Source organism: Lissotriton vulgaris, chromosome 6 (genome assembly GCF_964263255.1).
Source record: "Lissotriton vulgaris chromosome 6, aLisVul1.2, whole genome shotgun sequence".
NCBI classification, from domain to species: domain Eukaryota; kingdom Metazoa; phylum Chordata; class Amphibia; order Caudata; family Salamandridae; genus Lissotriton; species Lissotriton vulgaris.
In genome coordinates, this window is record NC_141694.1 from 696,855,717 (window position 1) to 696,882,236 (window position 26,520).

At 44.8% G+C, this 26,520-nt stretch overlaps 1 protein-coding gene across 1 annotated transcript in view; it reads right to left on the reverse strand.

Annotated features, from left to right (window-relative positions):
- The window catches only part of LOC147707857 (uncharacterized), a 910,329-nt gene that overhangs the window by 437,250 nt on the left and 446,559 nt on the right, over window positions 1–26,520 (reverse strand). Inside the window, exon 27 of the mRNA XM_086925682.1 lies at window positions 15,068–15,244. Within this exon, the coding sequence (XP_086781808.1) occupies window positions 15,068–15,244 (177 nt within the window). The remainder of the gene's footprint in view (window positions 1–15,067; window positions 15,245–26,520) is intronic.

A 26,520-nucleotide genomic window follows, 5' to 3' on the forward strand; every position in this document is an offset into this window, starting at 1 on the left:
AAAGGTTTTGTGTCGATCCACCGTTTGTTTCAATCAACAATTACTTTATTTACAAGGCGCTGATACTGCGTTAATGAATTAAATGAGCGACCGTAGGCACTGATACCACGATCTAGCGTTTCTCAAAGAAGCGGGCCATCGATTTGGTGCTGTCCTGTCACCTGTGTGTGAAAACTCTGTGTGAGAAATTCCAACCGCCGCCTGAGTCCAACCGCCGCCATAGTGTTTTGTGAATTGAAATGTAGTTCACTCAGACATGATTGAAAATGTCATTGCAAATGTTCTATAAATGTTTAAAAGAATGTGATTATGGACATTCAGATCTTAAGAAATGTTTAGTCTTAGCTCGGGTCCGGATTAATAAACAGCGGCACACAAACTGACAGCCAGGTTGCTTCTGTTTTTTCTCATCTTTTAGAAAGTTGACATTTTTCTGCCTAAACCAAATGTGCCTTTTAGCCATTGTCCTGGGTCACATAATTGTTAATGGCTCGCCTGAGGTGAGTGAGGTCTGTTCCTTCCACACAAGGGACAAACGATCTTAGGTGTGGGAAAGAGTATTTCGCTCCTGAGCAGGATAGGCTGGGGGTTTTACTCAGCCCTTCCTGAGCTTCAAAGGGTAGCCCAAGTGCTGTGCCTTCCCCTTCCCAACTTCTGAAGCTGCCCGCTCTGTAACTGGCAAATGCAGCACACACCTGGACCTGCCTCCCCTTTACTACCCTAAACAGATTGAAGCCAGATCTAGGGCAAGGGAAGGAACTGACCAGAACCAGTTGGAGTTAGACTTTGGGGGTATAAAAGCAGCACTCTCAGAGCCTTTCATCAGAACACTTCTGGACTCCAGGTGAAAATATAGAGATTGTGTGCTCTTTTCATCAGAAACTCCCACCGGCATCTCCTGCCAATGCAAAGTTCCAATGGAGACCTGCTCTTTGGGTCAGCAAGGACTGCCTGTGTCTCCCACCAATGTAAAGATCTGATGGCAACTTGCAATTCCATCAACAACAATCTCTTTGCGGCCCTCACCAACGTGAAGCCCTGACTGAGGTTCCTTGCGTGGAACTGGACTGACTGAGTAGTAAACTCTCCAGCGGAACAAACCTGGTCACTGTATCTGACCCTCAGTCCATTGTGATCGACCTGAACTTGTGAAATTACTCTGGTCCAGCGCAACCAGATAACCTCAATTGGTGCTTTTTGGTGCTATATTTACTTGAAACTTTAAAAATTCATAGCTTTGGTTCTATGTATTGAATTTTTATTTTTTGGTGCCATTTTACCTATTAAAATGTACTCTATTGTCCTAAATTGGTTTTGAATTTTTCTTCAGTTGTATTTTCACTTCATTACTGATTGAGAGCTGCAGAAATACTATACGCATTGTCTCTATGTTGTGTCATTCTACCAGAGGCTTAAGAACAAATCTTTCTAGTGACTTTTGTGGTACACCCTGACAAAAAAATGTATTTATTATTTGAGTGGGGCTCTCAACCCGATCAACTAGTAACTCAATTTCTTACATAGAGACTGTACCATCATTTAAAAAAAAAAAAACTAAAAAACAATCCAAGGATGCAGGGTTACACCCTCAAAAAACACTGTGTTGATATTGGACACCCTTGGTTAAGGACTTTTTGTAAGCATGTGAACTTAGATTTCTATCTAGTGTGAAGTCCAACAATATCATGCATCCAATAAGGGAAGGTTAATATTCTAATAATATCATATTAATGAATTCAGTTAATAAGGGGTTGAGTTTTAGGTCGCCGCAGATGTAATAACCTCATGATCTCTCTTACCAACATCGCCTGTGCTTTAAAGGAGTATGAAAAGAACAACATGTGGCCTAAATGTTCAATGTAATGACAATTATTCGAACAAAACCAGAGTTTCAAAGACTTACGTTTTCCTACATTTGCATTTATGAAAGTAAAAAGAAGTAAGTTTACTGGAATGGGGAGAAAATCTTAGGGATGCTTTCTAATGGCAATTGCATTTACAAGTAGAGAAGGCTTACAGTTTCCCACAAGCACTAAAAACTGATGGGAGCGTCAATCTCTGTGAGCCATTATGATGTCTCCTTTGTTCTGGTGTTTCAGTTCTATTACCTTTCTCTTCAACATCTGATTGGAAGAGCACAATATTCAAGTACTGTACTAAGTTTGGATATCCAGAGGAGAGCCTGTGAGCAGCACTCTTTTAGACTCTGATTGTGTTTAAATGGTTTGAAGTGTTGCTTTTACACAAATTATTGTATCTGTGTAACAAGTTTCCTATCTATAGCTGTAGATTGGTTGAATGGCTGCCAAATGCCATGTTCCAACATTACATCAGCATGGGCTTAAAAGGAACATTATCTTTTTGTAGAGTATCAACATTAACCCCACTTTCACAACTAGAATAAAATAATCAATACTGCTCATAGCTTTCAAAAGCATGGTGTTTTGCTTTCGTTCTGCAGATGTCCACATCATAAAAGTCCTTCATCCACCAATGTCCACATCTTGATTAATGCCTATAATCCAAAGTCAGAATTGAGGAACAGAAGCTTGTTGACGTATCTTCCCAAAAATTCTCATCTAAAGCTCAGACATTGTAAGCTCTAATGTAGTATTAGACTATTACATATGTAGAAATGTATTCTACTCACGTTTTGTCAATATGGTGCATTCCTTTTTCCCAGGAAAATACAAATGTTGTCTGGAATGTTATCCTCTATTGTTCAGCATATCATAATTACAGCAAATGCACCTGCTCTACATGGTCACCCTAAATTTTTCTGAACTCTGTTTTCGCTTGCTTTAGAACTCCGCACATTTTACCTGAGAAGTGCCTTTTTACCCTCTTAAACCTTTTATGTACATTGGACCTACCTATTTGGCATAATCGATTTCCCTTGAACTACATTGTGAATGGTACCTAAAGGGCATCTATTTAATGGTATGTTAAGTGTCGTAAAGGGCTGTAGTGTCACCACCCACATATCTGACAAGTATATATGTCTGCCAGGAACACCAATGTTTTCCAGCTAGGGTTCAGTTTAAATTCTCTGCAGTGACACGTCAGATAAAAATGCCTTTGCTATATAGAAAGAACCTATTTTTAAATGGTCATGAGTCATCCATAAAATGTCTTTTCTAAGGCCGTAGGCTAGTGTGCTAATATATAAAAATAGAGTGAACAGTATATAGAGAGCAGTGTGGCGTCACAATGAAATAAAAGCCAAAAGCTATTTTGTAGACTTTCCCTAAATATATTTATATGTGATTAATATATATAATATTAATAATAATAATAATAATAATAATAATAATAATAATAATGTTCTCTCTCCACTTAGGATGAGGTTACAAAAATGTGCTAAAATTATATTCTGCTTATGACTTAAGCAGAAAAATTAATGTATAAGAATGTACCTTAGGTTCCTTGACCAGACTGTCTTCAGAGCTGGGATACACATCTTTGACTGGGAGAGTAAGCAACCCTAGCTAATAGGACAATGGAACCCAGGAAGGAGAAATGAATAGAAGATGCTGGCAAATTAGCAGAGATAAGCTCTGTGGGAGGGGCCAGGACATTGAAACTGGTCTGATTAAATTTAATAAAGCGCTCTTGGAGGCAGTGGACTCATTAGCACCTTTGAAACTTTCTAAACAACATCCTAAATCAAAACAGGAAGTATGGTATACGGAAGATCTGAGAATAGAAAAGCGGCAATGTAGAAAACTGGAAAAAGTATGGAGAAAAGCACATACACCCTGCAGTAAAAAAAGTTTATTTGGAGGCCTTATCCAAGTATCACAAAAATATAAAACTGGCTAGGAGAAATATTCTAGTGCTACAAATAACGGAAGCAGGTAATCCCACTAGAGAACTCTATAAAATTCTCAAACTATTTACCAAACCTACTGCCTGGGAAAGCCCTGATGACTTTACTCAAACCTTATGCGACGATATTTCCGCATTCTTTGAGAGCAAGATTGAATTAATCTATGAGAAAATCACCAGGGCATCACATACTAAGAGTAGTATAGCTGATCTTCCTCTCCCTCGGATCTCTAAGAGTGAAAGTTGCTGTTTCACTACGATTCCAGAAATTAGTTTATCCAAAGTCACCGTCCTTTACAATCAAATTAAATCAGGATCACCTACAGACCTTCTGCCTGCAAAATTGATGGCTTCTTTGGGTAGCTTGCTGGCCCCAAGTTTTCATACTCTGATTAACCTTTCCTTTAAGGAAGGGCTGGTACCTAGTGTCTGGAAAAGGGCAGTTGTGAACCCTATTCGCAAAAACACGGCGTTACCATGGTCAGACCTTAACAACCTCCGTCCGATTTCTCTTTTGCCCCATCTGAGTAAGACCTGGGATCCCGGCTCCGTGCTCCTCCCCCCCACGAGGCTGATGGCGGCGGAAGGTAGTTGGCGTCTTGCTGCCTGAGCTCTGCTCCTCTGACCTACGAAAACCGACGGAACAACAGCGATTTTCTTCCAGCGATATTTTTCTGCAGGTCACAGCACAGCACAGCCCTGGAGTGCTTTTGAATATAAATTTTCCAACATAATTCAGGATTTTCACTCACTGCATTGGCTCTCTTGTATGTAGCCGAGGATCTAGTGCTTAGGAGTCGGAGTTAGTCTGACAGGCACTTGTATAGAACCCTGCACTGAGCCCACGGACTCCGGAGTTTCTTTTGATTTCTTTTCAGCAGCAGCGGCTGGGACGGTGCTCGGTGAGTTTTTTGCTTTGTGGCCAGCACTGTGTACAGACTGTGCAGACGCTCTGAGGGTCTTGCGAGGAGGCGGGATGTAAAAATACAAACAGTACAGCACGCCTTTCCCTGCACCATTCAGGCTCAACAACCAGGGGGACTTGATCTTTTCAAAAACTAAAAGGGCTACGGTTGTTACCAAATCTCTTATTTGTGGCGCAAGTGAACTTCTATTTACAATAAGAACTGCCTTAAGAACCGCCGTAGTTGTTTTTGCTGACATCTGTTCGCTAAGCACTTCAAAAATTTGGAAGTCCCAGTTTCTTAATATAGAGGAAAGCTCTCCGCCTGCAAGCAAGAGAGGCAAAAAAACGCCGGAGTACCGGGAACATACCTGGGGCGAATTCGGAGCAGTAGAAGGTGCTGCTGGTCCTGCATGAAATACACCAAAGGCTACTGACAACTCACGGGTGTTTGGCATCCCCCCTCCCGCCGCCGCAGCCAAGACCTTCGCGGCCGCAGTGCGGAGGAGGGGACTACACCCCCCACAACCCTCAGCGCCGGCAGCGGAAGCCGCGCACAGCCATCGGCGCCCGGAGGCGCATAAAGCCCCACCTCCGCGTCGCGGGCCGCGCGCGGGCGTCGCCAGGCTGAGCCCGGGCAGAGGGCGGGCCGTCTGTGGCCGTCCGTGGACGACTGGGAACGGGACGGGCCACAAATTCATGGCTTTCTTGAAAAAACAAGCTCAGGTACTGACAAAGCGATTAACAGAGGGCGGAAAAACAGCAAGCGGTTAGTGAAACACCGATCAGACCATTGTAACAGAAAGGCGCATACAATAGCAACAGAATCCACCATGGCTACAAAGCCCAAAACCCGTTCCACTAAAAACAAACTAGGCACACCTGCGAGACCCAAGAAGGTAGGGGTGGAAAATGCTACCGCGGCACCCCTCAAGGGTACCCCAACTGTAATAGACTTAATGCTAAAAAAGGTGGCGGGGGAGATAGAGCGAACGGAAAGACGCATATCCATGTCATTAATAACAGTGCCGCTCTCACCCACGCAGTCGAGGGATGGGAACTACAGCCAGATTTCTAATAGGGACACACAAAATGATCCAAGTGACGAGATCCCATGTGCCCAGTTACCCAGGGAGGACGTATCACTGCAAAGCACAGGGGAAATCTTATCAACAAGGAAGGATGCTAGAAAAGGGGGGACGAGAAAAAGATACAAAGTCGATGCTGGAAGCTCCCTGCCAGGAGCAGCAAAGTAAGAGTTAGGGAGGATGTGCCCTCTACTCCAGAACCTAGTGCCCACTTTGTTCCACCAGGCTGGATGAACGATATAGTTCTAGATTTGCAAAAGCACCTAGAAACCTTCATAGTTAATCAAATCAAACCTTTGATTAGTAGACTGGATAAAATAACACATGAAATCCAGAAGCAGGGAAAGGCTAAGGACACACAAACCGCTAATCAACCAGTCAATTTCAGATTAGACTCCACTGCCCCACCACAACAATCCCGACAGATAAATAATTGCGTGGGCAATGCCCAATGCAGCATCGCACAGGTACATACTGAACCGAATACATCACCAAATGGGGGTCAAAAGGAAGCAAGGAAAGTGCAGGATACTGGGGGTAATGACATAACACCAAGCCAGGGAAACCCTGTGTCTAGGCCACAAGGACCCCTCCCTACAGTAAACCATGACTTTGAACACTACGATAGACAACAAGCCCATCTTCCATATGTCAACTTCCCGCCGGAAGCTAGCCCGTTTGCAGTTATATTCACAGGGGTCCCTGAACTCAGGATAGGGCAAAGAGAATCCCAGATGGAACTGAAGGGGACAATTGCTAATTGGTTAAACTTCCATAGACCATTGCAGGCTGAAGAGGAGGGGGAAATCCTACATGTCAGAAGGGTAAGCTGGGTGGGCAGTAGACGAAAAGATAGAGAAGGCAACTGCGTTATTGCAAATTTTAAGAATCCAAACCTAGTACAGTATATACTGGAGAATCACAATAGAAACACCACGAGTACAATCAGGACAATGCCATTAGGTTTTTTCTACCCTAGAAAACTGGTTGCCTATCCCCCTAACCCCAAACAGGGGACTAGAGGAAGGATTGTGGACGACCACTGGGTAAGGCATAGAGATAGCAGTGCACAGTACCTCTCACACCCAGTAGGCCCCCAGTGGACCAATAGATTTACCCCCCTTTACACGCTAGATGGAAATGAATGACTAGGGCTGACATGCAGGGCTGAAGTGGGCATAGACAATAGGGGGAGGACCAAGGACCTGGCACTTATGGAGCCAAGAAATGCCCTAAGAATGCAAGTTTCAGTGGGCTCTGAACCTAATACTAGAAGGGAGGGGATTGGGTCACAGGCTAGTCCACCGCACCAGGGTCCAATTGAAAGTGATGCTCGGGATGGCAATATAAGAGTTATTTCTTGGAATATAGCAGGGATAGCGGGTACATTTGAAGACCCAGATTGGAGAAAAGAACTTCAGGGCTATAGTATATTAGCCTTCCAAGAGACCTGGGCAGTGGACCCGGAACTGTACCAACTAGAAGGTTTCAAGTGCTTTGCTATCCCAGCACAGGAAAGCAGAGCAGGGAGAGCGAGAGGAGGGTTATCCATTTATGTTGACATAACTCTAGAAGGTAAATGGACAGTCACATCATGGACGTCGCATACCCTGCAGGCACTCAGTTACAAAAGTAGAGGGCAGAAAATACAGTTGTTCAACTTTTACAACCCAGGGCCCTCACAAGGGGAACACATAGCACTACTGGAATTAAGCAATAGATTAAGGGAAGAGACGGAACAGAGAAGTAAGGGGGGAGTTCAATCATTGTATTATTGGGTGACTTTAATTGTCACCTTTGTCCAAACATCTCCACTACACAAGTGGATTGGGATGCTTGACCTCTACGAAAGGGGTCGCATTTTGAGCACACACAGGAGGGCACGTTACTATCCACTATGCTAGATACCTACTCACTAGCCCACACTCTGGACATAGTAGCCCAGGAGAGGGAGGATTTATATGTTCCTACATTCAAAGGTAGAGGTTGCTCCTCAACGATTGACTACATAATCATCTCTTCTTTTGCTCTGTCCAAAGTCAAGAAGGTAATAACAAAATGGAGCCCCTTTAGTGACCACAACCCACTAACCATAGATCTAAACCACGGGGGCCGTAGAACTAATAGCAACAAAAGGGAGGGCAGGTTGCACCCTGTAGCCCAAGGAAGGCGCCTTAAGTGGACAAAAATAAAACCGCAGGAATTCTATAAAACACTAATAGTGGAAGGCGGGAAATATGCGGAGGAGTGTTTAGCTCTCCAAGTAAAAGGCTCAGACCTATTAGCCTCTTTTGAATCCCTAACAAAACTAGCGGATAAATTGCTGGAAACAAAAGGCCCCATTAAGAAATCAACTCACCCACGTTGGTTCGATACAAGTTGTTCCAAAGCACTAAGGAACCTAAAAAAAGCCCTCAAATGCAAACCAAGGGACACGGTACTAGTGGCCAATTGTAGTCAGATTTACAAAGCCAAAACAAAGGAGAGGACACTGGTACTACAGGCAGAGGTATGGGCAGACCTGAGAGAGGCAGGTGAAAACAGGGATTATTCTGAATTCTGGAGAATTGTGAATAGGCCCTGTTTTCAGGATAACACTACCCCAGTTATTAGTGCTAATATCCTCCCTGACCAGTGGGTTAGACACTTTGAGGGCCTGTATAATAACACCAAGGGGCCCACACAAGAGGGATTGTGGGAAGGTGACAGGAGTGTAGACCTAGCCTTTACACTTGAAGAACTCAAACTAGCGATACAAGGGCTCACACCCAATAAAGCACCAGGCCCCGATGGAACACCACCGGATCTGTATAGAAGCAACATAGACCTATGGGCACCTATCCTAACAAGGGTCCTAAATGCGGCGGTTAGGTCTGGCCTCCCACGCTCCTGGTCTACCGCACTGATAGTACCCATTTTTAAGAAAGGGAGCCGAGAAGATCCTAAATGCTACAGGCCGATTTCTCTAATCGATGTTTCAGCAAAAATTCTAGGGAGGGTGATATTAAATCGGCTAACAGAGTGGACCGAGGAACACCACACCCTAGTGGACACTCAGTATGGCTTTAGATGTGGTAGATCAACTAGCGACCAGTGTTTAAACCTATATCTGCTAACTGCTAAATATACCAAAGCCAGCAAGGGCACTGTTTATATGGGGTTTATGGACCTGGCAGCCGCATTCGACAATGTCAACAGAAGTAAACTATGGGCGATGATGGTCACGATGGGCATGGAAGTGGAGCTCATCAACATCCTAAAAGAGCTCCATTGGAACACTACGGCTAAAGTGAGATTTAGCCCAGAGGGGGGACGCACGGAAGCTTTCCCTTGCTTAGGAGGAGTAAGGCAAGGTTGCATCCTTGCTCCGTTTCTTTTTTCGTTATATATCAATGGACTAGAAAGCTCCCTCATCTCCCTTGCCCAGGATTGCCCAAGAGTAGGATCGCGGCAAATCCCAGTACTTTTGTACGCGGACGACGCGGTGTTGCTGGCCCGCACACCGAGGAGTCTACAACACCTGGTAAACGGCTTCGTGGAGTTTATGGCAAACCTGGACCTTGCAGTGAATCTAAAAAAGTCTTTTGTCATGGTGGCCGGCAAAAAACCAGCCAAGAAACCAGTGTTCAAGATAGGGACACATACTCTTGAAACGGTTAACACCTTTCCCTATTTGGGCCTTTTGTTGGATAGTGACATGCACTTTAAAGCGCTAGTGGAAGAACATTGCTCAAAGCTTATATCCTCCAATGGGGCAATTTTAAGTTTTGCGAATAGACTTGACCGGTGGTGTCCTGAACAAATAATGACCCTCTATGGTTCGATCACCACGTCAAAAGCAGTATATGGAGCTGAGTTGTGGGGATTCAAGGACCCGACAAAACTACAAATTGAAGAAGACAAGTTCTTCCGTAGAATCCTCAAAATTCCACAATCTACCCCCTCAGTCATTGTACACCAAGAATTGGGGATGGGATACATCTCGGACGAGGTGAAGATTAGGCCTATCACTGCTTGGATTAGAATATGGACCAACCCAGAGGCTGAATTAACCAGGGAAATTGCAAAAGACTGTCTGCTAAGGGACAATGCACTCCAAATCCCCTGGTTGAAATATGTTAATGTTACTCTGACAACTATTCACCAGCCTCATTTGTTTCTTGATCACGCGCTGATTACAAACAATTGTAAACTGACAGTGAAGAAACTGTTATTAGAAAGCTTTGCAGCTGCCAGACTAAAAGCGGGGATACTTAAGAGATCAGTAACAGCGCATAGCCTAGTAGACAACGGGGTGGGCATGGAACCCTATCTGTTTTTAATGTATAATCAACAGGACAGATTTTTAATATGTCGTTTTAGGCTCAATCTTTTACCTAATATTTTAGCCTATCCTTCGGGGTTTACTGTAACGATTGAGCAGAAGGGTGCCTGCGGCTGCGACAATAGGTCTCCGCAGGACACCCTTCATTTTGTACTTTTATGTCCATTTTATCAATTGCCTAGGCGTCGATTTCTGGTCCACATACTTAAAAGCCAGAAAATACGACATGCGAAAGCAGCCCTGTTGTTTCTACAAAAAGCAAATGATACGTATACCCTGTGCGCCATTTCAAGTTTTCTAAAAATAGCTGTTAGATTAAGAAACACAAGAAATTACCTTAGCACAAACTTTGCTGTTGAATCATGATCCATGTACAATGTGCCCAGTCAATGTTTTAATCTTTCTCAAATACGCGTAATGTTCAGAAATGTAATTTAATTTAATAACATTTTATGCACTGTTTACCATGTATTTTTATGATGATTTTTAATTATCGAAATAAAAAACGAACTGAACTGAACTGAGTAAGATGGCTGAGAAATATGTCAACACCTGTGTATCTAAATTCATCGAGGCAGCGGATGGTCTGGACCCTTCTCAATCTGGGTTCAGGCCTAATCACAGCACCGAATCAGCTCTCCTCTCCGTGACCGATACCATCCGGATGACACAGGATAGAGGAGGCTCTATGATTCTGGTGCTGTTAGATTTATCCGCTGCCTTTGACACGGTGTCACATGACATTCTGATCAGTCGCCTGAAGAGGGCAGGGATAGGCGGAATGGCTCTGGCATGGTTAAAGAGTTTTATTACTGGCCGCTCACAGAGTGTTCGACTGGGCTCCCACATGTCCATCTCTAGGGAGCTCACCAAGGGGGTTCCACAGGGCTCATGCCTAAGCCCCACAATGTTTAATGTGTATGTGGCCCCTTTGGCTGAAATTGTGAGGGAATATAGGTTCACACCTATATCCTATGCTGATGACACCCAGCTCCTTTTACCTTTCCAAACCATGACGCCGGCAGTAAAAAGATCTTTTGCTGCAGGAATGAAAGCCATATCCAACTGGATGACCTCCAATTGCCTACTGTGTAATGTGGGCAAGACGGAGGTCATGCTTTTCGGAGATGCCCCGCTCCTTTGGTCACCTGAGTGGTGGCCTCCGGATTTAGGCTCTGCTCCCTGCCCCAAGGAGACAGTGAAAAACCTGGGGGTCAAGCTAGATCGATCTTTGATACTCAAGGACCATGCCACCCAGGTAACAGGTTCCTGTATGAAAGTCATCGGACTATTGAGGAGAGTGTTCCCATACCTAGCGGATAGTCACAGGAAAACCTTAGTGCAGGCATTAGTGATTAGCAGGTTGGATTACTGTAATGGGCTCCTAATCTCTGCTAATGAAGAACAGTTAAGTAGGCTACAAGTAGCCCAGAACACAGCAGCGAGACTAATTCTGAATGTACCAGCCAGGTCTTCATCTCGTCCTCTGTTGAGCAAGTTGCATTGGTTGCCTGTTCGTCAGAGGGTGAAGTTCAAGATCTGTTGTATTATTCATAAATGCTTGTTTGGTGTCGGTCCTAAATACCTATCTGAAATATTCAGACCGTATGAACCAGGCCGCTCCTTACGCTCTAAAGATCAAGCCCTACTCCAGATACCTAGGATCAAAAAAGAGAGACAGGGAGGTCGAGCCTTGTCATATAAAGGCCCCGCTCTCTGGAATTCCCTGCCCCTTGCCCTCAGGTTAATTCCCAATCTGACTGCATTTAGGAAAAGCCTAAAAACCCATCTGTTTCTGACCTGGTAATGTCCCACCATTCCTGCCTGAGCTGTCTTTATGCCTATCAGTCTTTTTGTAAGAACATAAGCGCGGAGATACCCCTTCGGGGGTCGAATTCCTGCGCTATACAAGACCATAAATAAATAAAAGTTGGCAGACCAAAGGGCAATTTTAGCACTAACTCTTTTGACTTGGAGATGCCAAGGAAGGTTTTTCTATTCTTTTTCAGGGTCCTCCCAGACAGCCAGACTTCAGTCATAGTAGGAGGGAATATCAGACCTGACCCTGCCAGGTAGAAGAAGAGTTCATCTGAATAGAGTAGTGGCTGATGGCAGCTACGTTTTGACATCTTGTAACAGAGGCTCCTGGGTATTTTGCAGTAAGCAAAGATGAAGTGCTGGAAAAGTAAGTGGGGGTACTGCAAGAAAATAGGATTGGAGGTATAATTTCAGCAATCATTAACTAGTGCACAGGATAAATCTGGCACCTCTACCATCACCTCCTTAGAACATTCCCCAAACTGGGAAGATTCCACCTGAAATCGAAAGCCTTTCCGGAAGACGACTCCTGACTCTTGATGGAAAAAGAGAACTCACAAAAGGACGCAAGGACTCCTAACAACCAGAGACTGAAACTGGCCCCAAATGGTAACCACCAGTTTTCCTTCTTCAGGGACACAAACAGTGGAATGAAGACAGATACCAAGAAGGCCCAGCAGACTACTGAAACTGGATCCTGCAGAGGAAGTGGCCGGAGGGAGACCTGGTATCAAGAAGCCTACCCTGAGGAGCTGGGGAGTAGGGTTGACCAGGATGAATTTTTTCACAACTATGAAAAAGATGGGAATTAGTAATTTTTTCAATCTTTGGAAGACCGGGGCAACTTGCTGAAGTGTGCCGAGGAAGGTTACACCCAAGGCGGCAGCACATCCAGGATTGTCCTGCTTGGAGTTTTCTGCTGCTCTGAAAACTGTTTCAGAGGGACCTCATATTGAAGGTACATAACCTCATGGAGCCCATCACACATAAAACTTCCAGGCTTGCCGTGAGGATTTTGACCTCGCAGACGATGAAATCCAGGTTTGTCCTAATAGAGCTTTTGGTGCCTAAATCAACCATTTCAGTGGGAGCTTGATGACAATGTATTTGACTTTAAGGGACCCACGCCGACCTCAACTTTAGACCTTACTACACTGGAAGATTTCAACTTCCATAAAAAAGACTAAGTTAGATGGTAAAAACTTTGAAAGGGATAATCCCGCTTGGTGTATCCAACCTCCGCTTGTTCCTGGTCAACCTAAAATTGCTCCTAGAGCCCAGTCATTTGTGAATAGCATATCTGCTTCCCTTATCATGTTAATAAGATCTTTACATCTTTTACTCACTAATAGTTTTTCCATGTTTCAAAATGAGTTTGGACATTTTAGTGTGTTGAGTTCTTGATTTTAGAATTGTTAGTATGGCTTAGGCTTGGCTAACACTTCTCTGGTAATTGCCTTCTGCTTGTGCGATAGCCATCAGGGGTTGAGCAGATATTCTTTCAGAACTGTGTTTCAACATAACCAGAGGACATTTATTGAATTGGTACGGTTACCCCTTCCCAAATTAATAACCCCATTTCTGACATTTTCTTCAGTGGCTGAGCCTTGTTATGGCCGCTCCTTTACTATTTTCATCTGATATCTTAGAAAAGGATGACTCTGATCTGAAGCACTTTTCTAGCAAGCACTGCAAAAGGTGCAATGCTAAAAAGTGTTCTCAGATAGGAGTTAAACAGCTGGACACAAATTCCAAGTATGTAATAAAACATCCAGAAAACATTTAACTAAGGTTTGCAGTCACACAAAAAAGTACAATCAGAACTGACAACTGTATTGCTGAAGCACGACGATTTTAGTAGTAAAAAAGGGATAAAAGTGACAAGGACAAAAATGCTAAGCAAGAGTAGGAATGAAGCATCGCAACACTATATCCTTACAACACAGATGCAATATAGTGGAGGAAATGTAAGGTGAAATGCGACCCAGGAAACGTAGGTCACCCATCTTGAAATGGTATAACAGGAATTATAAACAATACCATAGTGGTTAGGGAAATACAAAATTTGCTGCATATGTAAGTAGTCAACAAATTCTCTCCTACATAATTTCATAAATTTTCATCACTGTACTGCCTTCCCAAGAGAGACTGAATCTGCTGCTGCTTCCCACCACCACCTACAGGCCCCACCTCCGACAGAGGGAACACAAACAGCCAGGATTTGGGACTGTCCCAGCTCCACCTCTCATGGGCTGACATGAAAACACCCAGCAATCACACGAAGCAGCTCCACGACTCCCAACACTACATATATGTGCTCACCAACAAAACACCAGGAACTGCCTTGGGGGCAGTTGTGGTGAAAATCAGGCTGCAACAATATTCCATGATCCCCACTCTCTGTGTTGTAGGGTATTGATATATCTAATTGCCTGTTTTATTGAAACAATTTCTTAGTTGATGGTATACAAGGCCCTTCACAACACCGAACTCACATACCTGAACAGCACCTCTCCTTCCACGCACCTAAGACACACCTCCGATCAGCCCAGCCTTCTCTGGCCACCATCCCACGCATCATCAAGACCAGAACAGGAGGAAAGCCCTTCTCCCACCTCGCAGCAAAATCCTGGAACACCCTCCCCCTCTACCTCCGGAAATCTCCCACATTACCCCAGTTCAGAAAGGACCTCAAGACCTTGCTCTTCGGATGACCCCAGCACTCAAATGAGCTCCCCCACCAAGCACCTTGAGACCCTCACGGGTGAGTATTTCTGCTTTACCAACCATGATTATTTGAGCAGCTAAAACACTGTATGGCTAGACATGAAAAGTATCCTCCCTCTCATGTTTAACAAATGGCTTTTCAAAGCAGAAAACAGAGGCACTTTGATTGAAAATTGTGAGGAAATCTGCATTGTCATTACCCATGATGTACATGTTCTGTTGTTAAATGTCAGTATCCAGATGCCAGCTGTCTAAACAGGTCGTCTTTCACAAGCATATGATACAATTCACACGCATTCCTTTGATGTGAATGTAGCGGGCTTTGCTGCCCTATACGTCTTATACCTCTTGATTAAGAAGTCATTTCTGAACACCCACCTGGGATTTGCCTGGAGCCCTTCTTTGGATTCAATTTCTCCTCTCTTCTCTTGGGGCTGCCCAATCATGAAATTGGTGTTTCTGATAGTGGGGAAGTCCTCCAGCAGAGCCTTCAAGCTATTGCAGTATGCAATAATTTGCCCTCTTGTGGCGTAGTGGGACATACGATGGCTAAAACTACACAGAAAAAGACATGTGGTCATATACAATGGAAATGTGTTCCACATTATCACACTTAGAGTTGCTCATTGGTTCCCAGAGTTTGCCTGAAAGGATTATCTGCTTTGCTTTTCAGATTGTGGCCTACTGTTGGCTGAAGGAAAGAAAACATGTTGTGCAAAATCTCACTTAAAAAGACACAAGTCTACTTAGTTCACACTGATCAAAGGGAAATTAAATCAATACCTTGTTTTTATAGCACTTCATTCAGTAGTTTTTGCAGTATCCGAGCAGTATGAATAAAAAATGTTCATGAATTTCCAATTTAACAGTATCAAAATACACTTTGCGGAAGATCTCAGTAACAGAGACTTGCAGACAAGAATTTTCACCTGAGAGTAACAAAGACATGTCCAACACAAACAAAAATCATAATGAAACAAGCTTAAATAACGTGCCAAAGCTTTTATTTCTAAACAATCTAAATTTGACTGAACAGATTATTTTTAGTGGGAGGAGGATTAGATAAAAATATCAAAAACATAAATCCTAAAATAAAGTAAGGCAATCTTAAAATGAAGCCCTCGGAATAGATCTTGATAGTACAAACCTCCCTTAAGTAAACAATTAAGAAGAAGGTGCTCCTGGGGTACTTCTTTGTGTATTATCAACAGGAGGATATTGGTGTATGGCTGATAAGGCTTCCTTTTACAACACTGTCTGGCTGCCTATGTCCAGTGGTTCAGCTTTACTAAAGGAAGGTTTCAGTTTAGATTCCTAATCTGACGGGGGAACTAGAACTTCCACAAACCCAAAACATGCCTATTGGGGCTCATGCCAAGACAAATAAATCTTATGACAAGGTCATAGATTTGGAAAATGGTCTTTGCGAAAATTGTAATAGCCATCAAATGAAATCCATGCCTGCCCAGGATATGCATCAGAATGGAAGTTCGAACTCTAAAAGTGGGAGCAGGCCAAAGAAGAAACAAGCTGGCTACTCACATAGAACACACAAAGAGTTGCCCTGAAATCCGAGGAAAACTCACTCTAGAAGCAAACCTTGATGAACTATATTCGTGCGACTAGAAGCGGCACAGCAATTGCGGCCTCCTAGCATGAGTCTGTGTCTGGTGGGCAAAAGCTCTGCAAGTGTGCAATCAATATTATGATATTTCAAAATCTGAGTTCACTACCTCCCTAAGTTTGTTTTTCTACTTGGTAAATTAATTTGTATTTTTAGAACCTTAATGTTGCACACAAGACCATGTACAGCTTGTTGCAAATGTCCTCTATGACATATGTGCACTGTATAGTGACAAAAAAAACACAACAAAATATTTTAAAGAAACGTTCTACATTACTCTATGTTATTAATATCACTTGGTGTTTCTATCGTTATACATAGACTGCCAAATAATCTCTATCTAGAGTACACGAAAATGTACACCAGTGTCCTGCCCGAGCAGATACATTTCACAAACTGTTAATAAGTGGAGGCTTATGATGTGCATGGATTCCATAAAAGAAAGAACATTCAAACATTAATTTTTGGAATCCCTTCTTGGACCTCCCAATCATATGAAATAACTTTCAGAAGATGCACAGGTGTTCATGTACAAAATCGGTGCTGTTTGGTCTTCGAAAATTTCTACTTTTGCAATCACAGAAATATCATATTTCTCTTCTTAAATAAATATTTGGACAAAAGATACTCGGTCTGTCAAATCTTGGTTGATAAGGTTAAAAATATTGCCTCTTTTACAAGTCAGTTCTCTTCTGTGCCATGTCTTAAAGAACAAACATTTGCAATTCCCATGGATTTCGATTGCTTTTCGTTTAGAAGGTAGACCTATTGGCTTTGTCAAAGCTGGTCGGCAAACTGAAATTGTACTTCAGTAGCCACTCGGTGGCAAGAGTAGGGTGCTGCCAGGCGCTCTGAACGGATACAGCAGCACTGCAGCTGAAATAGTAGGGACGCTAAAGTTGTGTTTCTCTAACGGAAACCATTCATAGTCAAATGAATCTTACAAGCTCTGAAAATGTGGCTGCCCATTTGCAAGGAGATGCTGTCTCTCGCACACATCCAGTCGTATTTTCATGAATCTAACCCATTATGCCCAAATTGAAAAAAGAGAAAAAAAAGTGTATAGGTAGATGCGCCTGTGCAGTTGCAAACTTTTGCTAATTCACATATATTCCAGGGCAATTCATGTGTAATGTACACATTTTGGAAATTAGTTGCTGGGCCGCATGGTACTGGCGTACATTTATGACCTATGCCTATTTTCTGTGATTTACACTATGCTTAAAATACACATGTTAGGTTTATGGTACAACATTAATGTCTCTGCTTACTTTCCACATTTCCCTTACAAATGACTATTGTCTACACACATTTTTTAATACTGGATCAATTGGTGCATTTCACGATACTTCATAACCTATAACACCTCAATGTAGGCCTTAGGTAGGTGAGTGACACAGAAAGATATTGCGAGGGTATTCCACAAACTTTTGTGGATACTCAAAAATTCAGTAACACCTACTTGACATAAGTCTTTGTAAACAAAGAACTGGGTTGGGCTCTAGTGCTCCTGGGTAATTTCTTCAATGGATAATTTCTTATCGTTAGGGGAGGGTGGAGGCCTTTGCTCATCAACATTAAGTAATTTATCAAAAAGGAGAATCGATAAATGGCATTTGCAAGGGCATTAGATGTGGTACTTTTCAGTGATGCCAGATTTGCTGTTCACAGGGCTCCCATGGACAGTCATCTCCAATACAATATGGAAGAAGGCCACAGTGAATCATTTCCTCACTGCGAAAGCACCCATTCTTACTTTGTACTATTGTTTGCAGGTGCCCAACACTTTTTTTTCAGCTTTAGCCCTGGTCAACCCCAATTGGAAGAGAACAGGTACACATCTTACCGCTTGTTGTTGCAACCTGGGCTGCTCTACCTAGCAGAGCTTGACTGTTGTTTCCCTTGACTTCTATGAGGGAGGCTGACAGGGGAGTAGGGGATAGGCAATCTGAATCCTCACCTTCCTTCCAATGACACAAAATTTTCAAACATTTGTAAACAGTTTTGGCTCTACTGCTGGGATACAAATGCTAGAAGCGTTGCCCGTCCTAGACCTGATCAACCTGCCCCCTTCCAAAAGAAGAGGTACCATGGGGTTGGCCTTCCTTACTTAAATGATGCAAGAATGATCAGGCAGATGTGCAAGCACACTATCCTTCCTTCCCTGCTTTGAAGGAAGTCAGTGACCCTAAGCATTAGGCAGTCTGGCACACATCAGTGCAGTTCATTAGGAGCAGACTGAGGAATCTGGACCCCTCAGTCAGTTAGGCATGTCTCACGGTGGAGGCTCAAGGGCAGGGTCTGCTGTGGTTGTTTCAAATGGAAGCAACTTGCTGATAGGAATGCCCTTCCAAACCAGAATAGATGTTCCATAGAGCATCAGAGGGTGAGGGACAGAAGGTGGAGTGGCAGCACACAGGTAGGAGTCTTCGTTCCTAGAGGACAGTCTGCTGGATGAATATATGCCCCAAAAAGCCACACACCTGACATATGAAAAATATGTCAACCTGATGCCCTTTTGCTTTTAACCCCTTAAGTGCTGCTGACGGCCAATGGTCGTCAGCAGCGCTACCTCCCCAGTGCTGCTCACGACCATTGGACGTCCATTCAGCACTGGTTCCAATGGACAGCGCAGCACTGGGGAGGAATGTTTACACGCAGCTAAGGTGTTAAGGAAGCAGTGGGCCCAGGACTTAGACAGCCAAGAAATCAACAAGAGGACAGAGGTCCTGTTCCACTTAGTTTAGCTTAAGGTACTTCAACGATCCTATTATGCTCAAAACACAATGTTCAAGATGGGTACGTCGATCAATGAGTGTTGTAGGCATGGCTGTGGGCAAATCCGCACATTCTATCATATTGTGTGGAAACCTGAATCTACTAAACAAAAAAAATGTCATAAAGCCTGGCCAACCACAGAGGATTGGACGGCCTGGCCCTGCAGGCAACTTCCCCTGTGCCAGCACTGAAGGTGTTGGCCACCCGTCACAGAATTTAGCATGGCCTTTCTGAAGGCCAAGACCTGAGGTGACCCCTTACACACAATAGGGACCTTAGACCAACCCCACTGTGCACTGCCAAAGGCCTTGCACAGAGGGGGTTGGCAAGCCCTGGCTGGTTGAGCAAAGTGCCTTGTTGTTCACCATGTCCCGCAGCCAACCCCTTTGGCCCAACGGGGTAGGATGTACTTTCATACCAGTCAGATGTAAGATACAACAACAAAAAAACTACAAATTCACTGAAAAACAAAAGGTTGAAGGGAAATGATAGTTACGTTTGGTTGTAACAGCTAAAGGTGTATTTATTTAATAGTTTTGTGCAAAAATTATGAATCAATAAGAGCACCCTTCCCTTGGAAAAGAACGTACATTTTATTTTCATCTGCCCTTGAGTAGAATTCCTGAAAGGAAAGCCTTTCAAGATGCCAGCAAAAAGGCTACAGCCCCAAAGGTTTAAACGGGTTTCCTAACCGTAGCCATATTTAAGATTGACCAGCAACCTGGTATAAGACAACAGAGCTCAGCAGAAAAAGCCATGAGCATTTTAAACGAATTAAAAAAAGAAGCACAAATCTTCCATGAGATTTGGTTATCTCTCTGAAAACAACATAAGGAGTCTGGACTGTCTAATAAGATATTGCATTACTGCGTATTTCTTATTAGGCATCTCGAAAATCGAATTCAGTGTTATTAATAATGCTAACTTCGTTAAATTAAACAGGAAAACATATTTCGTTTTTTTCAATATCACTTATTGCTTTTGGCTCTACTGGGGGATGGAAGGGATCTCCGATTTCCTAGGGAGTTATTTGCACTTCCAGTCCAGAACGTCTCGCCTTTTTACCGACCTTAAGAGCACGTAATTCATTATGAACTTTTGAATACTTTCGCTGTTGCAGGTAACATGTAAGGCTATACTGTTTATAGTGTGTCGTCACCAGCGCAGAGGCACCAAAGTCCTTTCTGAACTGGGCTCGTATTCTGTTCTCGGTAATGCACGTGACCCCATCAAACACAGAGTCAAAAGACAACGATAAAGGTCAAATACGCAGGATCTTGGAGACTAAGGCGTACTGCAGCTACGTTCTGCGGACGGACATCAGAAACAGCATCGGCTGGTGAAAAAAAAAACAATGCCTGCTTGTTGCCCACCATGTAGCCTACTCTTCTGAACCTTATCGGAATATGCGTGCTCTCGTTGTGGTGTAGGTGTGACACATCATAGGCACCAAGGCTTAAACACAAACATTGGCATTCAGTGAATATCAGCCCTAAAATGGTAAACACAACTCATGCCACATTTACAAATGGCAAGCACTAAAGGAGGCCTGGAAACTATTCGGCAACTTTTGTAGGGACTGTAGAGTTTAGGGAAACGCCAGCCACCGCATGCAGGTCATAGGAGGCTAGCACTGCACAGGTGTATAAAGCACACAGACGCTTGGCTTGCTGGTCTGGACCGGAAGTCTCGAGCGACCCGGCCCCTTTATTTATGCTCTGTCGCCACGCCTGGCCAGAGAGTGCTACATTGTGTGTGGGTGCATCTGGGGATTCACCCCGGTAGAGTGAATGACTAGACCGCTACATCCCATCCCAAGTTAGTCTTTCAAACAGAGCATTAGAAAATGTCTCTAAAATGCAATATCAGCTAGTCTCCAGCTAGGCCGTGGATTCGGCCTGAGATTGTACGGATGCCGGCGGTTCTCCTGCTCCCGTCGCGGACTCCCAAGCTCTCTGTCGCTAGTAATGCTCCCGTGACAGAGAATCCCAGATGGTAATGGCCTCGAGGGACTTTGAGGTGGAATTTCACCAGGACTATCTTCAACTGATTCCGATTGTAATCCTGCAGTTCCCGACTTCTCGGTGTTTTGCTGTGTTCTGACTGGTGATGGGACTTTCTTGAACCATGAGATGTTCCTTGTTATCACTTCTCCGTCCCGTTCTCCAGTGACAGCTGTTCTGTTGGTTGACTTTACAGTCCACAGCCCTGGCTCATAGGGATTTTTGAACTTTCCTTCGCTGCACCGATTTCATATCAACACAGAGCACCCAGGCGTTACCATGCAGACTCGCGCCCTTCGTCGACAACTTGCCTTGTCGTTGGTTTGCTGTCTCCGCGCTTGGGTGCCCATTGGGTCATATGGTTCTTGCTTCCAGTTGTCGGTCATGGGTAGCATGTCCCACCGAGGTCCTGTCAGCATGAGCGACCATGGAGACCGTTGTGTTGTACAGTGGGGCGTGCTGCGGTATTCTCTCAGGAACTGTTGCAGAGCAACTTCCGGGTCAGTGATTTCGGCCATTGCTATGCACAAGATTTTGTTGATGGTGTGCATAAATCTTTCGACTTAACCATTGGCTTGTGGCCACTGAGGTGCAATTCAGTGATGTCTAACTCCTAGTCGTGTCAGGAATTCTTTGAACTCACTGCCTTGGAATGGGGGCCCATTGTCTGTCTTGATGGTGTGTGGCAGATCAAATAGGGCAAACGACTTCTTTAAGACAGGTTGCAGATTGGAAAATGCTGTCGACGGCAGGACTTCAACGATTGGATACTTAGTGTAGCTGTCGATCAGAACGGCTGTGACTCTCCCGTCAGGGAAACTTCCAAAGTGAAGGCTCACCCACGACCATGGCGATGGGGCCGGATTTTGGTGATCACAGGTGCCGGGGTTTCAGAGTTACTCATTAGTTGACAGGTTCTGCAGTTGCAAACAATGGTGTCCACACTGTCTTCTAGATCCGGGAACCAAACCTTTTCCCTCATCCTCGACTTCATTCTTCCGACGCGTTGATGACCTTCATGTGCGAGTAGTGTCGCTCTTTTTTGCAGGCTTTGTGGTATGACGATGCGTGAACCCCTAAGTATGATTCCGTTCTCCACGGAGTTCATTTTGAACTTTCCAAAATTTCCCCAGGCGGGTCCTATCGGGCTCACTCCACCCCTGGATGTTTTTGAGGAATCCTTCCCATGAGCCATCCTTCAGCGCATCAGCCACTTGATTGATGATCATGTCTGTGCCCATGTGTGTCTTTATCTCTTCTATTGAGAGAGCTCGCGGACACGACCACTGTGAGACCATTTTGACAAACTCTTCTGTCTTCGTCTCTTGATCATCCACTGTCTCCGCTGTGGAAAGGGGGTTACATGATAAGAAGTTGGCGGGGTTTTTGGCACCCGGTCGATATGTTAGCTCCATCTGGTAGTGGTGCAGTTGGATCGCCCACCTTTCGATCCTAGGAGGTGGGTGAGGTGCAGTTCCTTTGAAGAGCGGGAGAAGAGGTTGGGGGTCGGTTACTGCCCTGAATGGGTGATCACTTACATATAAATGAAAATGATTGCACGCCCATTTAATGGCTAACGCTTCCCATTCTATTTGTGAGTATCGGGCTTTCGTTGCTGTTAGTGCTTTACTCGCGAAAGCTAAAGAGACCCAGGCTCCTGGTTCAGTCTTTTGGGTGAGTAAGGCTCCTAGGCCTACCGGGCTGGCATCTACCAGCAGTTCTGTTGGGCGAGTTGTGACGAAGAATGCCATAGTTGTGCTATCTAATAAGGCTGACTTCACTTGTTTGAATGCTTTGTCTTCTTCTTCAGTCCACCGCAAGGGGTTTCTTTCTTTGTTAGGTGTCGCAATGGCTCTGCAATAGTGGCAAGGTTTGGAATAAATCGTCCGCAATATGTTGCCATCCCCAGAAAACTTCCCACTTCGGAGGCGTTTGTTGGTGCGGTGGCGAGTTGGATTGCCTGTAATTTTCTGGGGTCTACCTTGACACCCTCTGAGCTGAAGACATACCCGAAGAAGTCGATTGTCTTGCGGAAGAACTGGCATTTCTCCTTGTGAAGTGTCACGCGGTGCTTTGTCAATTGCTGAAGAGTGGCTCGGAGTCGACGGTGGTGTTCCTCAATTGTCGCTGAGTGGATGAGGATGTTGTCGCTTACATTGAGTACGCCCTGAAGCCCTGATAGAACCTCTCTCACGGTATTTTGGAATCCCAAAATTCAGTCTTTTGTATCGATGAAGTCCAAGGTGAGTCAAAAATGTGGTAATATGCCTGCTTTCCTCCGCAAGTTTCAGCTGTTGATAGCCATTTAGGTCTAATTTTGAGAACCATTGTGAGCCATTAAGGTCAGCTAATATGTCGTCGACCGTTGATGTAAGGTGTCTTTCTCTTTTTATGGCTTAGTTAGGCATTCTCATATCAATGCAGATTCGGATCTTCCCTGGCTGCTTTGGCTTCTCCGCGATTACCATGGGGGATACCCAGGGGGTTGGCCCTGTAACTTTCTCGATCACCCCTTGTTGGTCTAGTTTTTTTAGTTCTTGTTCCACCAATGGTCAAAGATGGAAAGGTGAGTCTTAGCGTAAGAAGGTTGTACTGTTTTATCGATATGCAGCTTTATTGGAGGTCTCTTTATGTTTCCTAGACCTTTGAACAGTTGAGGAAAAAGGTCCAGGATGTCGTCGGTTTGGAGAAGCTTCACTGCGTTTGCGAAAGCGATCAAGTTTAAGTCTTCGGCAGTGTGACTCCCGACTAGTATATCAGCCTCTCTGTCAACTACGTGAAATGTTGTTGTGACTTCTTGAGTTTCTGACTTAACGTCGACCAACATTTTTCCTTTCAGGGGAAGTGGCTTCTGGCTTCCATAAGTGGGAATTCTGATCTTGGATGGGGTAAGTGGCAGTCTTGGATTCAATCTCTTGTAGTGTTGTGACCCCATAACATTGACTGTTGCTCCTGTGTCAATCAGGCCGGTTACTGGTGACCCATCGATCTCAATATTGCATTTGGGTTGTGGACGATGTCTCCGCTTGAGATCGCTTGCGAACAATACGAAGTAGCATTCTTCATCTTCTTCTGTGGAGGAATCTTCCAGGCATTGTTTGTGACAAGTGGTTACTCCTGCTGATCTCGAGGTGGTAGGTTCTTCCAGTGTGAGATGTCTCACGGCTCTCGTTGGTGGGCTCCTCCCCTGGTTTCCTCAGCCTCGTGTGCCTCCTCTGCATACACTTGCAAAATGGTTGGGATGCCGCATTTGGTGCAGGTTTTTCCTCTCGCTGGGCAATTATATGGCGGGTGTTCCTCTTTCCCGCAGTACCCACACTGTGTTTGTCGCATTGTCCTGGTGGGCCATCTACCTCGCTCGCTACGGGACGATGTGCGGGTGGCGTCGGCTCGCTCAGACTTGACATTGGCTGTTTGTTCTGTTTGTTGGTTGAGAGCAGCTTCCATTGCTGTTGCTCTGATGTCAGACAGTTCATGTGAGCGAGCTAGGATTAATATATCTTCTAACAAGATGCAGGGTTGTTGGAGGAGTGTTCTCAACGTTTGTTTGCGGCAGCCTTGGATGAGTTGTGCTCTCACTTCTTTGGTATGATCATCCCCAGTACACGTGCTTGCTAGCTCTCCAAGGCGGGCATGGTACGTGTCCATGGATTCTCCTTCTCTTTGCCGGGCCTGTCTGAGTTGGAAACGTTCATAATCTTGGTTGAGCTGAGGGTCAAAGTGGGCGTTTAGGGCTGCAGCATCGTAGTCGGTGGGTGCTCCAGTGTTTGGCAGGTGAGCAAAGAGTTTGTATATTTTGTCTCCCGCGAAGTGTAAGAGCAGTATATCTCTTGACGGCTGCGTCGGTCTCACTCGTTGCTATGAAGTAGTTGTCAAGGCGGCCAATCCACACCTTCCATCTTGGTGACGTGGTGGCAGGGTCAATTAGTTCACTTAACGGAGGGAGTGCGGTAATTTGGGAGTGTACTGGATGTAGTGGCGCAGGTGGGGCCACGGGCTGTTGAACGGCTGGTGCTGCTGGGGCTGACATGGTGTACTCTTGTTCAGCAGCAGTACATGCGTTTTGTCATGTGCCCGTGATTTTCCTAGTGTTAAGTGGCTGTGTCCCTATGTATCTCGTGGAAGGTTTTGTTGGTTTTAACAATGCTTGTTATTACTCCTTCGTCTTGGGGAAATGTGTTCCTGCTGCCGTGTGTTTTGTGCAACAATTGCTTTGTCTTTGCCAAGGTTTGTTATACTCTTTATATCGTTTTGTGCAAAATTTGTGTTGCTCCTATCAATGCTTGTTGTGTGATCCTCTTTGGATGTGGCCAGTATTGTTGCTAGGTGCCTGGTTGTTCGCGTGGTATTCACTGCCCCCTCAATGAACTTCTCAGTGTATCAACAGCTGTTGTGTAGCTCCGTGCGTCTTCCTTCGCGCTTGATCGGCCTTAGCGGGCTGCAGTTGCTTTTGCGCATGCGCACGCTGTGTCTTGACGAGATGGAGCTCCCAGGCAGCGTTGTGACGCTCCCGGGTGATGCGTGCGGGTCTTCCTTCTTTTTTTTTTAATTGGGGCACTAGTGAGCGCTGGCTGCCAGGCGCTTTGCTCACTGCAGGGTCTTTCAATCTCGTCAATCCTCTTCCTCAGGCTCTTCCGCTGCTTGCCTCGGTTGGGATCTGCATTTGCCGGCGCCACTTCCGATCACAAGGTGGGTTTTCCTCCTTCGGCGTGGATGTTGTGCGTGTCTTCTCATGATCTTGTTATCCCATCCTCGTCACCAGTGTGGGGTTTAGGGAAACGCCAGCCACCGCAAGCAGGCCATAGGAGGCTAGCACTGCGCAGGTGAATAAAGCACACAGATGCTTGGCTTGCTGGTCTGGACCGGAAGTCTCGAGCAACCCCGCCCCCTTTATTTATGCTCTCTCGCCACGCCTGGCCAGAGAGTGCTACATTGTGTGTGGGTGCTTCCGGGGATTCCCCCCGGTAGGGTGAATGACTAGACCGCTACATCGACAACACTACAGGCACACACTGCAAGAAGAGGGGAAACATTTCAATTACAATATGAGGGCTGGGTTTCCCCTAAAGCACCGCTTCCACTTTTTGATGGGTCACTCATGGGGGTATTTTGGCCTGGATGCAAGGATGGCTTACTGAGTTAAAAGTTTCCAGTTGACTTATGCATTCACCTATAACTCACAAGTTCGAATCTTGGCAAGGCCCGCTGTCGTTCCAATGAAAATAAACTGAGGGCCTAATTTGTGAGGCCCCTTGCGCCTCCGTAACACTTTTTCTTTTGCCGAATGGCAGCGCAGCATGAAGGCCTTCGGCAGTGCCCTAAGGCAAAACCTCATAAATGAAGCCCCCAAGTATCAATACATTGGGTAATATTAACACCTGTTATGAATAGAAATTACAAACTGTGATGAATTGCTAATAGTAATC